Here is a 14,733-nt window from a genome sequence, read left to right as displayed (position 1 = left end):
TGAGCAGTTGACTTAACTTAGGTTTCCTTAAAACATGTTACTCTTTTTTTAAATTCCTGTGTTTGTTGCATGGTAAGTTCTAGTAAATACCTGTCAAACTGAAGTTGTCTTCTGGTACCATGGTGTAGTGGAAAGAGCACAGGTTTGAGAAACACATAAGGATTCAAATAATCTTTCTGGTGTTGATCAATTCTGTGACTTCAAGCAGCTTACCTTTCTTGGCCCTTCTTTATTTTCATCTCAGCTATTTTTTTTTCTGATTATCTCTAATAAGAAAAGTTGAAATTTGTTATACTTGTCTGCTGTAGAGGACAGTGTATACAGAAAAGGAAAGGGGATCTCAGAATTACATTCTACTGAGTATATATTGTGCTTGATATTTTAGATTTTTGGGGTACTAAATCATATCTAAACATAGTATTTTTTTACTTTTCTCTATTATCTCTAATTTTGACTCATTACATTATTTAGAATTTCAAAAGCCCATTTATTTTCACTTTAAAAATATTTAAGAGACATGATCTTTTAAGTATTTTTAAGACCTTTTCTCCCCATATTTTAGACCTGAGGATTAATGAAATGTTTCACAATGAATTGGCAACATGAAGTCCTTTCTTGTGCTCTGGAACTAATTAATCAGACACTTTCAAGTTTATAGACGTTGACTTTAAGTGTGTGTGGGATACAACATGCCTTTATTTTATATCATTGTTGACAGTCGTATGCCAGTCTTTCGAATAGCATACTCATAATGTGTGAAGAGTACCGCTAGGCTGTTGGTGCATTTGTGGGCATTAACCACATCGAGCAGTAAGATAATAAACACCCACTTCTTTACAAGTTACTTGTCTCATTTACTTATGTACATAGTTTACTTGCATACCAGCATTTATCATGTTAGGGAAGTGCCCTTCCAGTTAGTAATACAGATTATCAGGATGCTCTTGTGTAAGAAGCTGTGAAAGAAGTGAGGGGTTAGTTTCACTACTTTCCTTTACAGTGGTGCCTGGTGGCCTTTTGTCTTCTTTCTGTGGTACACTATAGCAGCTTTTCTCCTCATGCAGGGTAGAGTAAGAAGAACCTTAACAATTTAGAACTTCAGGGAATGGGTTATTGACTGCTGCTACTGGTACCATGGAAGTGATACTTTCTTTTCTGTGTTGACAACTGTTTTGATTTTTCCAAATACATTTACTGTATTTGCTGAGTGCCTACTGTGTGTCTGGACAGGATAACATGATAAACATCCTTTGGACTTACCAAAGAGTCATCTAGTTCTTGAAATGTTTAAGAGCATTCATCAGTAAATCTGTTGAGACCTTATTTCAGCATCTCCTTTTCTTTAATTAGGGATTGAGGGCATTGGTAATTCATTTCCAGTTTCTTCTATAGTTGATGTGTTCTGATTTTATCTTTCATGTTAGGTTTGACATTGTAGAAAACCACCTCTTACCTTGACTTTTATTTTTCAAATTTATTGTTGTGTTTCCCCTCCTTTTAAAAATCATTGCCTGATAATTTTGTGGCTTTTTTCTTTTTAATTTGTTCAGATTTATCAGGAGTTTGTATTTTCTTATTGCCAATTTATCAAGAGTCAAACACCTTCTCATTTTAAAATTAATTTCTGCTGTCATATTTTGCTATAATTTTATGCATTTAAGTATTAAGTATCTGGTATTCTTTATGAATGAAAGATTTAGAGCACTGTTTCCCAAATGCTTAACAGAACACTAGTTCTATTAGATGTTCTAGGCCTTCAATGGTCAAATGAATCTGGAAAACTACTCCATACTATAGACCTTTCTTGGAGATTTGTGAGAAGATTATGAGAAATCCTGCAATAAATAAATCCTTTAAACTTCATTTTCCAAACTTACCTAACCCTAGAAACTTTTATCATGAAAAGACTAAGTCCTAAATATCCTTAGATGTCATTTGGAAAAATATTGATTAATAGCAGTAGTTCTCAATCCTGGTTGTATACCAGAATCACCCTAGGGTTTGGACTAGTTAAATCAGAATCTCTTGGGTTTAAGTATCTGGGTCTTTTAAAACTCGCCAGTTAATTCTGATGAAGAGCCAGGGTTAAGAACCACTCATCTAGAACAGGGGTTGGCAAACTATGACCCATGGGCCAAATCCAGCCCGTGCCTATTTCTGTATGGCTCAGAAGCTAAGAACGGTTTTTACATTTTTAAATGATTGAAAAAAATTTAAAAATTATCAAAATAACATTCTTTTAAAAATCATATGAAATTCAAATTTCAGTATTGATAAATAACATTTTATTGGAACATGGCCACACCCGTTTGTTTACACATTGTCTTTGGCTGCTTTTGCACTTTGAGTAGCTGCAACAGTGACTGTATGGCCCCACAAAACCTAAAATGTTTATTTGGGTTTTTATGGGAAATATTTGCCAACTCCTCATCGAGAGCAGTGATCTCAAAGTGTAGGCCTGAGAAGCAGCATCAGCATCAACTGGGAACTTCATAGAAATGCAAATTCTTACGTTCCATTTGAGATCCACTGAGTCAGTAGGTGATGGTGCGTGCTAATAGTTTGTCTGCAATTTTTTTCAGTCTCTGTGATATGTGACTCCTTTTTAAAAAGACTTGTAACAGGAAATTTTCCATTTTGTCATCTTGATATGTTGAAAATAGAAGGTGGTTTCATTGCTTTGTGGAACAGACCACAGAGCATAGCACTTATGAAACTTTAACAACAAAGATATAATAATATTGTAGGGTTTTTAGCATATAGTGAGGACGCAGTATACATCTGCTAGATGAGTGAAGCAGATTTCTCAAATGTAATAATTTATATGGAAAAGAGTAAAAATTGTGCATATTAACTTTGAAACTGGAATGTTTTCAGGTTCCTGTTAGTGGTATTTTATCTTACTTGCCCAGGCTGAGCTTAAAGTAACCAGAAGTTTAGTAGCAAGTTGCTTTCTGCTTGGCAGATTGCTGTTGCTGCTGCTGCTAGTGGTGGTGGTGGGAGTTTGAAGGATAGGAGGAGTATATAGTCAAAGTCCAGACTATAGTATTATGTCTTCTGAAAAATTGAAAGGAAACTTTCTGCCCCTATAGGGATGACATAATCAGTATCGTGACAAGGAGCTCTGGGCCCCACATGGTCTTGTGACCCATGGGAAGTCCAGAATTCATTTGCTGAGAGTGAGCATTGTTGAACACTGGAGTATTCATTGAAAGGATTATATGGTTGACTTTCTGGAGGTCTTTAAGAACAGTAGATTATCTTATGTCTCAAGAGACTTGAGTGCATGTCTTCCCTGTCCTTGCTCATGCACTTTTTTTAGATGATACTTGCTTTGTCATTTTGTTACCATATAGGTTATTTTTGTTTATATTTAGGTTATCAAATTAAATACTATTGTAATTAATACATAATAAATTAGGCTATTTAATTTTGACTTTTTACTTTATTATTGGCTATGTTTAAGTGCCTGTATTGAACATCATCTCTGTTTCTTATGTAGAATTATTTTCTGAGTTGAGAAACTTCTTGAGTTTTTGAAAAATGATTGGATGTCTTCTCTTTGTCCCCATAGTTTTGCTTAACACCCTTGTCTCTGAGATATAAGACCCTGACACTCAGTTTATACTCAGTAAATATTCATTGAATGAATGACAGCTCCCCTTTCTTTCAGACTGACAGATGGGCAATTTGTGATCTTTTCTTTTGAGAGAAATGCATATTTTACATTTACTAGCCTGGTTAGTATTCCTTTCCCTGATTTTATAGTATATTTAAAGGGGATAGCATGCAATTTAGCATTTAACTCATTCTTTTTTAAAAAGAAAAACTATAAAGGTGGCCGTACTTACTAATATTTTCAGATGCACTATTTATTTTGTTTAGTTTTTCTTGCTATCTTCTGTCTATTGCCATGTTCCATTTCCCCACATGCTAAATTCACAAAAGCTACTATCATTGGCACTAAAACATCTCAAGCATTGGGCTTGTGAGATACATAGTTACCTGAAAAAATTTAGAAGAAAGCCAGGAACACTGTGCTAGAAGGAACTGGAAGTTCTCAAGGGCTTGAGTGCCATATTTTATTATATATCTGTTGATCTGAACTGCGACTAGGTTCTTTTTACCTTTGTTTTCTGCAGTTTTAACCACTGCTAAATCTGGGCTTTCTGTCTCCAATCTGCCTCTCTTACTGCCATAGTGTGTACTTGTATGGCTCTTTATTTAAATCCATAGGCCAGGTACGGTAGCTTATACCTTTAATCTTAGCACTTTGGGAGGTTTTGAGGAGGGAAAATTGCTGGAGACTAGCAGTTGAAGACCAACCTGGACAACCTAGCAAGACCCTGTGTATGCAAATAAATAAATGAATTTGTAGGGTGTGGCAGCATGTAGCTTGTAGTCCCAGCTACTGAGGAGGATCACCACAGCCCAGGAGGGCAAGGCTGCAGTGAGCTGTGATTGCACCACTGCATTCCAGCTTGGGCAACAGAGCAAGACCCTGTCTCTTAAAAGAGAGAAAAAAAAAGAGTGTGTAGGTACTAAAAAGACTATCATTAAATATATCCAAACCAGTTTTACTGTCCTATCTCTGTTGTAATGGCCTTGTCACATTATTTGTATGTGTTAGGTAATCTAGAAATAATAAATGAGCTGTTAGATATGTTTCAAGGTCAATATTTAAATAATGACTTACTTGTAATAACTAGTTCAACAGGTATTTTGTTTGTTGGGTAGGTACTGAGGTAATAGGATATAAGTCCAGGGAGCTCACAGGTCAGTTTGGGATAGAGAAGACAGGCCAGAGAAACGTATCTTCAGTCTGTATGCTGTTTTCACAGAACTAGGAGAACCTATTAGGAAAAGCCTTTAAGGAGATAATGCCAGAGCTAAGTTCTTGTTGTATTTTTATTTTTGAAATGGAGTCTCACTGAGCTGCCTAGGCTGGAGTGCAGTGGAGTAATCTCGGCTCACTGCAACCACCGTCTCCCAGGTTCAAGCGGTTCTCCTGTCTCAGCCTCCTGAGTAGCTGGGATTACAGGCACCTGCCATCATGCTTGGCTAATTTTTGTATTTTAGTACAGATGGGGTTTCACCATGTTGGCTGGGCTGGTCTTGAACACCTGACCTCAGGTGATCCACCCGCCCTGGCTTCCCACAGTGCTAGGATTACAGACATGAGCCACCGTGCCTGGCCAAGCTAAGTTCTTAAGAATTAGTCGAAGTAGAGAGTACAGAAATATTTTATGGGAACAGAGCATGTGAAAAAGTCACAGAAGTATGAATTTTGCAAAACAAACCTTTTTTTTCTACTTTTTTTCTTTTGAAAAGTTTGATTATTCTTTTTTCAGTTGACAAAGTAATACATTCAAAAGTAGGCCTTTTTTTTTTTTTTTTTTTTTTTTTTTTAAAAAAACCCTGGACCCCCAGTCTTTCTAGGATGGATTTCTTGTGTATTCTTTGAAACTGTCTATAGCACTCTAAGGATATATACTTTTTAAAAAGGTGGAATCATATACACTTTGCTGTACTTTATCGTGTGCTCAAGTTTTTGCTTTTGCTTTTTTTCCTCTCTCCTACATAGTGGTCTATCTTGGAAATCTTTGGTGGGAAGCATTCGAAGAAGGGTTTGACATGAAGGAGTAACATGGTCAGTTCCATATTTTAGGTAGCCATAACACTGATGGCCATATTTTCATAAAAATGAAAGTAAAGATGAAGGAAGGAAATATATTCAAGATGATAATGACTTTAGGAATAGAAGTGTATCTCCTGTACCCAACTCGCCCATCAACGTGAGAAAGCTAGTAGGAAAACTCTTAAGCCTTTGTACTCATGGATTGGCTCACATTAGAGGTGTTACTACTTCCCCAGCAGGTGTTTGGAAATGCATGGTTGTCAGAATAACTGAAGGGGCCCTACTGGCATTTGATGGATGGGGGCCAGGGATGCTAAACTTTCTGCGTTACTCAAAATGGTCCTGTACTGCTTTGACAGACTGAGGGTGGCCTTCTACTCTGTCTTGCAATAAGTAGCAGGTCTGTTATTTGAGGATGAATAAAAACAAAAAACAATAGGAGTCTATGGAATACCTATATAATTATGGAATGGGAACATCATCTTAAAGACTAACAAGGAGAGCAGAGCTCTGAACATGATTTTTATAGGAAACAAAATAAAATTGAAAAAAAGATCTAGCAGTCTCAAGAAGTGGCTTTTAGAAAGTAGATTGTAAAGTTTTAATTTCCAAGCCAGATTCAGCCCTGTCAGCATGTTTTGTATATTCTACACATTTTAAGAAATTTCTCACAAGTTTGCCAGCATTTAAAAATAGATTTTAAATAAAAATTCTGATATATTGCTTCTCTTGAAAAATCAGATCTTTAAGCAGTAAGGTTGAATTGCATTCCACCTAACCTTCCATGTAAGCTTTTGAATTTGCAGTCCCTGCAATAACAAGCAATGTGAGGGACAACCGTGATACAGTTTTTACAGATTGAACAATAAACATGAAAATAAAGAGAAGAAAGGTGTCTGTGGGACTCTTCTGTATAGAGATCTAATCTGAGAATTAAGTAAGACTGAGAAATGACACTCAAGTGTAAATCATTCTAAGTTTGATTTTAAAATTGAATATATATATGAACGTGTGTGTGTGCATATATATGTATGTATGTATATATCTCTTTCCCTTTTTTGTTCCCTCTCCTTTTTTGAAGCAGTTAATTCCTAAAGCCATTAGGTGAGCCCAAGCATCCTCGCCAAAGTTGGGGAGCTATAGTGGCACAGAGCAGAGTGTTGGAACCTGACCAGGTTCGGAAGGTGTGGGATGGGGAACACTACCAGTATGGGGTTTCAGAGCCCAAGCAGGGTGAGAAGTGCACCCCTGTGGAGGAGTGACTGGCATGGGATGTCAAGAGTGCAAGTAGGATGAGGAAGGTGTCTACATAGGAGGGGTAGGACTAAAAGAAACCAGGGCTCTTTGGCAGATTCCAAGGCTGGGGTAGGGAAAGAACAGGATAAATCTGGAACTTCTTGTTGAGCCAGAAAGTAAGAAAGTGCTCAAAGAATGGTGTGGACATGTCCAAAAAACACAATAATGTCAGTAATTGATTATATATGTATAAAATAGGAAACCATGAGGGAATAAATCAATGAATACATTGAAAGTTTGATGAAGAACAGGATATTTACATACTTCCAAATTACATCTCTACAAAATATTCATTGTCTACAAAAGAGAAACAAGAATCATGGTAAAATTTGGCAGATAACACCTGAATCCAGTGATGAAGTTAACATCAGCAGTAATGAAATAAAAATCACATGTTACCTGATAGGATGCAGCGAGAACACAGCATCTGTGATATTCTTACCAAAGATGTGTGACCTGAATTTGATCACAAAGAAACACCAGAGAAACCCAAATTGAAGGACATTCCCATACAAAATAACTGCCCTGTAATCTTCAAAAGTATCAAGGTCATAAAAGCCAAGGAAACACTGGAATTTTTCCAAATCAAAGGAGAGAAAAGAAACATGGTGGCTAAATATAGCACACGATTCTGAACTGGATAGTATTGGGACAAATGGCAAAACCTGAATGGGATCTGAGGATTAAATGTTAGTAATGTATCAGCCCTGATTTCCTGATTTTGATGATTGTCTTGTTATCTAGGAAACCACCCTTATGTTGTAGAAATTATATGCTAAAATGTTCAGGAGTAACAGCATGGTGCTAGCAACTTACTCTGAGGTGCTTCCAGATTTTTAAAAGTTTTTTTTTTTGTTTTTGTTTGTTTGTTTGTTTGAGATGGAGTCTCACTCTTTCGCCCAGGCTGGAGTGCAGTGGCACAATCTCGGCTCACTGCAACCTCTGCCTCCCGGGTTCAAGCGATTCTCCCCCCTCAGCCTCTTGAGTAGCAGGATTAGAGGCATCCACCATCATGCCTGGCTAATTTTTGTATTTTTAGTAGAGACGGGGTTTCACCATGTGGGCCTGGCTGGTCTCGAACTCCTGACCTCAGGTGATCCACCCGCCCCAGCCTCCCAAAGTGCTGGGAGCCACTGTGCCCGGCCTCAGGTTTTTAAAAGGTTTTTGAATTGTACTTGCAACTTTTCTTTAAGTTTGAGACTCTTTCAAAATAAAACAAATTTTTAGAAAGTAGGAAAGGCTTTATGTACACACAGAAAAAGTGGCTTGGGATATTTTGCCACAACATGCCTTTTAATTTTAGCATTACTCTCATTAATGCTAAAATTAGCATTAGTATTACTTTAATTATATAAACACTGCTGGAAAAACTAAACAGTGTAGAAGTGGTACCCAGTTTGTTGTAAGTCCCTAAGTCATAGAAAATCTTCTTAAACGGGAGTTTTGCTGGAAACTATTAGTAGTAACTATATGTGTTACAATAATCTGTGTTAAATCAATGTAAAGGTTCAGTTTTAAAGTTGTAAATATTTTGTATGATGTTTATTAGTACATGTGGTCTTAAAACAAAGTTTGAATATTTGGAATTGCAAAATACAATTTAAGACTAGACACAGTAATTTTCCTATAAATTTATCAATAATTTTTGAAGGTTTTTCTGTTTGGTTAATTGATTTGTTTAATATAGGTCAGGTTAAAATAGAAGTTTTGGTTTCTTCTAAGACTGGATGAACTTTGCCTGCTGTTAAAATATGTATTTTCTTCCATTTTTCATATTTAAAAAGATAGTTAACCTATAAACTAATGAATACAATAAAGATATTATATATAATGTAATGAAAACTAATGTATATAAAAAGTAATTTCATAACTAGTCCGAGTCTCAAATTCCAAATGAAATAGAAGAGGAAAAGGGTGTCTCAAAGAGATAGAATTTCAGTCTTAACTTTGATAATCAGAAAGCAATATAGGTTAAAGAGTAATTTTTAAATCTGTTCACTAGTAGAATTTAAAGCAAGTTACATGCTTTCTAAGCCATGGAAAGTATAAATGCAAACAAAACATAGTCTATAAGAGTAAGAGGAGATCCTTTTGTAGTTCATAAGTGTGATGATTGGGTTTGCACACTCATATGTGAGATGTGCCTGCCTCAAACCTTGTTAGGGCATTGGCACATTATCCATTTGAGGGAGAAAAAAGAGTAAGGGGAAAAAACAAAGGAAATATTTAAACCAGAAAATATTTCATAACATGGGAAAATGCAATATAACTATATGCAAGATGACCCCAGTTTTGTGTTTCTGTTCATGTGTATGACAAATGTTGTTATATGTAGAAAAGAGACTGAAAAAAATCAGATTGAGCAGTTTCCTCTACGAGATGAAATTATGGGTGATTTCCATTTTCTCCTTTAAACTTTTTTTAAAATTTAAACAATATATATGTGCAAATATCTAACATATGTATACAACTCCTAAACAAAAATGTTCTTTAAAAATTACAATATAGTGTGTTCTATTCTATGTTTTATATACTGTAAAAGTTACTCTAAAATATTTTGTAGGTTTTTTTTTTTTCAGTGGAAAAATCTGTTTATTTCTAGGCTCATTGGTGGGCAGTATTACTTATGGGAATTGCTCTGATCATGCTAATGGCTGGATTTATTAAGATATGCAGTGTTCATACTCCAAGTAGTAATCCAAAGTTGCCTCCTCCTAAACCACTTCCAGGTAAGAATATTTGAGCAAGATACATATTTATGTAACTCAGAATTGTTTAGCAGGTAGAATTGAATTATAAATGAGTCTTTAGTAACTAATGTTACAGTACTTTCTCCGTAAGAATGGGATTATTGGATGAATGATTTAGTTGATATTTGTGTGCTTTTTGTCAGTCCAATCTGGCCAGTGACTGCTAAGTTAATGCTAATTTATCTGAGGGTCTGAAAATATTTAGAACTAGAAATTTTAAATTTTGCTTGGTATTTGTTTTCTTGTTTTGTTTTTTAAATATATTCTAACATATTCCCTTGTCATGATTGTGGTGAACTACTTTAAAATTATTGATCTTTCTATTCTAATAGTTGTGCTTCTCATATTGTTGTCCTTCCTTCCTCCTTCCTTCCCTTCCATCTTCCCCCCCTCCCGCCCTCCCTTCCTTCTTTTTCTTTTTTCTTTCTCTCACTATGTTGCCCAGGCTGGACTTAATCCTGAGCTCAAGCAATCCTCCCCACTTTAGCCTCCTAAGTAGCTGGGACTATAGGCGCGTGCACTGCACCCAGCTCTCTTATCGTTTTTAGTGTTTGTGCTCTTGAAATATTTTTTGGCACATAAGCTTATTTTCCCCCAGGGTGATGCTTATGGGGACATACAGATCCCAGTCTGTGGGAAAGTCTTATAGTAGAGGATTCATTTATCAGATAAGCATAGTCAAGTATTCTCCATTCCTGAAAACAACTCTTTAGTTCTGGTCTCCACCTTTTACCTCTCAGGGAGACATAGCATGAGGAAGAACCCTCTTTAGGTGAGCTGTGGGCATTGGAAGGAGAAAAGGATAGGAAATAAACCCTTTGTATTGTTTAGTTCGTTTATCCCTCCCCCTCTCCAGGGTATTCATAGCTATTCTCTACAGGTGTGGGGACAGACATTGTCTCAGGGCAGCAGCAGGGGAGAGCCAGAACTAAATGACAGCAGTTCCCTCTCTTGCCGCTCTCAGACTTCTCATAAAATGTCTTGCCTCAGGCAAATCCACTGCCTTATACAAAGTAGTTCAAAACTAGGTTTCTTATACTTTTTCTCTGTTTTCCCTCAGATGTTCACCTGCATTTACCTGTCTGGGGCAAGATGGCCCAGTAGTCATGCTAGGACAGTATCTTAGTGAGAATTAGAGGAAATTTGATTTTTATATCATTGCTGTTCTTAAATTCACAATGTTAGTTAGCACTCTGGAACTTATGTTAGTATTTAAGGAAGTTCTAAGGGCCACATGACACTTTTTAGATACTGTAACCAATTGTGGTCTTATTCAGTGAAACATTTTATGTGTATATTGATTTCATTTTAAGTAAATAGCACCTTTAAAAACTTAGAAAACTAGCTGTCATTTATTGAACCCTCACAAAAAGTGTTAAACATTTTTATATGAATTATATAATCTTTACAACAGGCTATATACGTTAATTATCATCCTTGTTTTACAGTGTAGGCATCTGAGTCTCAGGTTAAGGCATTTGCTCAAAGACACTTAGTAATTCCCTCATATGGATTCTGTCCAGAATCTGTGATATTAATCTGGATTAATCTAATACTTGTGGCTGTTGAGCACTGAATTGTTGCTAGTTTCCATTGAAATGTGCTGTTTTAATTAAAATACATACCAGACTTTGAAGATTTAGTATAAAAAAGGAAATATTTTATTACTAATTTTTGTATTGATTACATATTGAAATGATAACACTTTGGCTATATTAATTTAAATAAAATAAAAAATATTATTAAAATTATTTCACCTTTTAAACCTTTTTTATTATGGCTATCAGAAGATTTTAAATTACATTGATGGCCCATATTATTGGACAGCACTGAACTAAAACCTTTCTTATTGAAACAGCAGCTTTGCTTTTAAAGATTAAAAAGCTCATGATAAATAAATCTGTTTTGCCTTTGTTTGTGGCTCACAGGCACTTTAAAGAGGAGGAGACCTCCACAGCCCATTCAGCAACCCCAGCGTCAGCGGCCCCGAGAGAGTTATCAAATGGGACACATGAGACGCTAACTGCAGCTTTTGCCTTGGTTCTTCCTAGTGCCTACAATGGGAAAACTTCACTCCAAAGAGAAACCTATTAAGTCATCATCTCCAAACTAAACCCTCACAAGTAACAGTTGAAGAAAAAATGGCAAGAGATTATATCCTCAGACCAGGTGGAATTACTTAAATTTTAAAGCCTGAAAATTCCAATTTGGGGGTGGGAGGTGGAAAAGGAACCCAGTTTTCTTATGAACAGATATTTTTAACTTAATGGCACAAAGTCTTAGAATATTATTATGTGCCCCGTGTTCCCTGTTCTTCGTTGCTGCATTTTCTTCACTTGCAGGCAAACTTGGCTCTCGATAAACTTTTACCACAAATTGAAATAAATATATTTTTTTCAACTGCCAATCAAGGCTAGGAGGCTCGACCACCTCAACATTGGAGACATCACTTGCCAATGTACATACCTTGTTATATGCAGACATGTATTTCTTACGTACACTGTACTTCTGTGTGCAATTGTAAACAGAAATTGCAATATGGATGTTTCTTTGTATTATAAAATTTTTCCTCTCTTAATGAAAAATTACTGTTTAATTGACATACTCAGGATAACAGAGAATGGTGGTATACAGTGGTCCAGGATTCTGTAATGCTTTACACAGGCAGTTTTGAAATGAAAATCAATATACCTTTTTCTTATGATGGAGTTGGTTTTGATACTCATTTTTTCTTTATCACATGGCTGCTACGGGCACAAGTGACTATGCTGAAGAACACAGTTAAGTGTTGTGCAAACTGGACATAGCAGCACATACTACTTCAGAGTTCATGATGTAGATGTCTGGTTTCTGCTTACGTCTTTTAAACTTTCTAATTCAATTCCATATTTCAATTGATAGGTGAAATTTTATTCGTGCTTTGATAGAAATTATGTCAATGAAATGATTCTTTTTATTTGTAGCCTACTTATCTGTGTTTTTCCTATATCTGAAATATGCTAATTATGTTTTCTGTCTGATACGGAAAAGAAAAGCTGTGTCTTTATCAAAATATTTAAACAGTTTTTTCAGCATATCATCACTGATCATTGGTAACCACTAAAGATGAGTAATTTGCTTAAGTAGTAGTTAAAATTGTAGATAGGCCTTCTGACATTTTTTTTCCTAAAATTTTTAACAGCGTTGAAGGTGAAACAGCACAATGTCCCATTCCAAATTTATTTTTGAAACAGATGTAAATAATTGGCATTTTAAAGAGAAAGCAAAAACATTTAATGTATTAACAGGCTTATTGCTATGCAGGAAATAGAAGGGGCATTACAAAAATTGAAGCTTGTGACATATTTATTGCTTCTGTTTTCCAACTACATCACTTCAATTAGAAGTAAAGCTATGATTTTCCTGACTTCATATAGGAGGCAAATTTAGAGAAAGTTGTAAAGATTTCTGTGTTTTGGGTTTTTTTTTCCTTTTTTTTTTTTAAGAGTATAAGGTTTACACAATCATTCTCATAATGTGACGCAAGCCAGCAAGGCCAAAAATGCTAGAGAAAATAACGGGATCTCTTCCTTGTAAACTTGTACAGTATGTGGTGACTTTTTCAAAATACAGCTTTTTGTACATGATTTAGAGACAAATTTTGTACATGAAACCCCAGATAGACTATAAATAATTCTAAACAAACAAGTAGGTAGATATGTATGTAATTGCTTTTAAATCATTTAAATGCCTTTGTTTTTGGACTGTGCAAAGGTTGGAAGTGGGTTTGCATTTCTAAAATGGTGACTTTTATTCTGCAAGAGTTCTTAGTAACTTCTTGAGTGTGGTAGACTTTGGAACGTGTAAATTTTTTGCTTGTAATGTTATCCTGTGGTAGGGTTTTGGCAGGTACACACACTGCCCTATTTTATTTTGAGTCTAAGTTAAATGTTTTCTGAAAAGAGATACATGCACTGAACTCTTTCCACTGCGAATCAAGATGTGGTAAAATAAAAGGATCAAGAGAAATGAGATCTAATACTACTGTCAGTTTTAATGTCCACTGTGTTTTATACAGTATCTTTTTTTGTTCACTTTGGAAATTTTTACTAAAAATTGCAAAAAATAAAGTATTGTGCAAAGATGTAAGATTTTTTGAAACTTGAAATGCATTAATAAATAGACTTGATTAAATCAACTTGAAGGTTCTATACTCTTTGAACTCTGAGAACTATCACAAGAAGCTTCCCACAGGGCAGTGTTTTCTTACAGTTGTCTCTTCCTACGAAAGTATAGATTATCTTTATTCTTAATACTTTGGAATCCGTGTAGAAAATTTCCAGTTAGATGCTCTGTGTACACACAATAAACCTTTTTAAAACACCCAACTAATCTCAACTGCATTACATTGTTTCTAATCAATATTCAGTGCTTGTCTTGGTGGAAGAGGTGAGTCATTTTGAAAACTTATGGTCTTGTTTTTATGTGTTTTTCAAAATTTTGAATGCTAAGTACCTCATTTATTTTAAAAAGCCTAGTTTAATGATAAGTCTGTTTAAAATTTTGAGCCAACATTTTTCTGTTCATAGCAAATAAGGAGAGAATTGACATTTCAGTGTTATCTAGAAAAGGAATTGTAAGCCCAGAATAGTTCCCTGCATGGGGTAATCTGCTTCAAATTATTTTTTAGTCAAGGTTAGCTATGAGTAATACTTGTTAAATGAGTAAATATGTAATACTTTGTGAATTACTTTGTTAATTTAGGAGCATCAAATGTATATTATGTTTAGTTATTTATGAAACTCTCAATATTGATTAATTTGGGTAATTATAAATTAGTTATTTTTCCTTGTAATTGAATGCTTAAATTCTGTTTACAGTCCATCCTCTCTTCCTCCATCCCTCCCTCCCCAGTTTTATAAATTCAGGTACCAATTCAGAAACAAAATCAGAAATAAAATAAATTTATTAACTGCTTCTGGATTTAGCATTCCCTGTAGTGTCAGGCAATGTCATGCAGTTTGGGGAAGCATTTATTTAAGGAAATAACAACTTTCTCTGATCAGTCTT

At 35.2% G+C, this 14,733-nt stretch overlaps 1 protein-coding gene and 1 non-coding gene across 2 annotated transcripts in view; both read left to right on the top strand.

Annotated features, from left to right (window-relative positions):
- ADAM10 (ADAM metallopeptidase domain 10) overlaps window positions 1–13,861 on the top strand; it is a 157,358-nt gene extending 143,497 nt beyond the window's left edge. The window contains exons 15-16 of the mRNA XM_054450003.2: window positions 9,537–9,663; window positions 11,613–13,861. Of these exons, the coding sequence (XP_054305978.1) occupies window positions 9,537–9,663; window positions 11,613–11,707 (222 nt within the window). The 3' untranslated portion in view covers window positions 11,708–13,861. The remainder of the gene's footprint in view (window positions 1–9,536; window positions 9,664–11,612) is intronic.
- LOC129014925 (small nucleolar RNA U13) lies at window positions 9,020–9,123 on the top strand. The gene has a single exon (XR_008494444.1). It is a non-coding gene; the product is annotated as a small nucleolar RNA U13 (small nucleolar RNA).
- Window positions 13,862–14,733: the final 872 nt, after the last annotated feature.

The sequence above is a fragment of the Pongo pygmaeus genome, chromosome 16 (genome assembly GCF_028885625.2).
Source record: "Pongo pygmaeus isolate AG05252 chromosome 16, NHGRI_mPonPyg2-v2.0_pri, whole genome shotgun sequence".
Lineage (NCBI taxonomy): Eukaryota > Metazoa > Chordata > Mammalia > Primates > Hominidae > Pongo > Pongo pygmaeus.
Note: the sequence above shows the minus strand (reverse complement) of the source record. Positions and strands in the feature narration are given on the sequence as shown.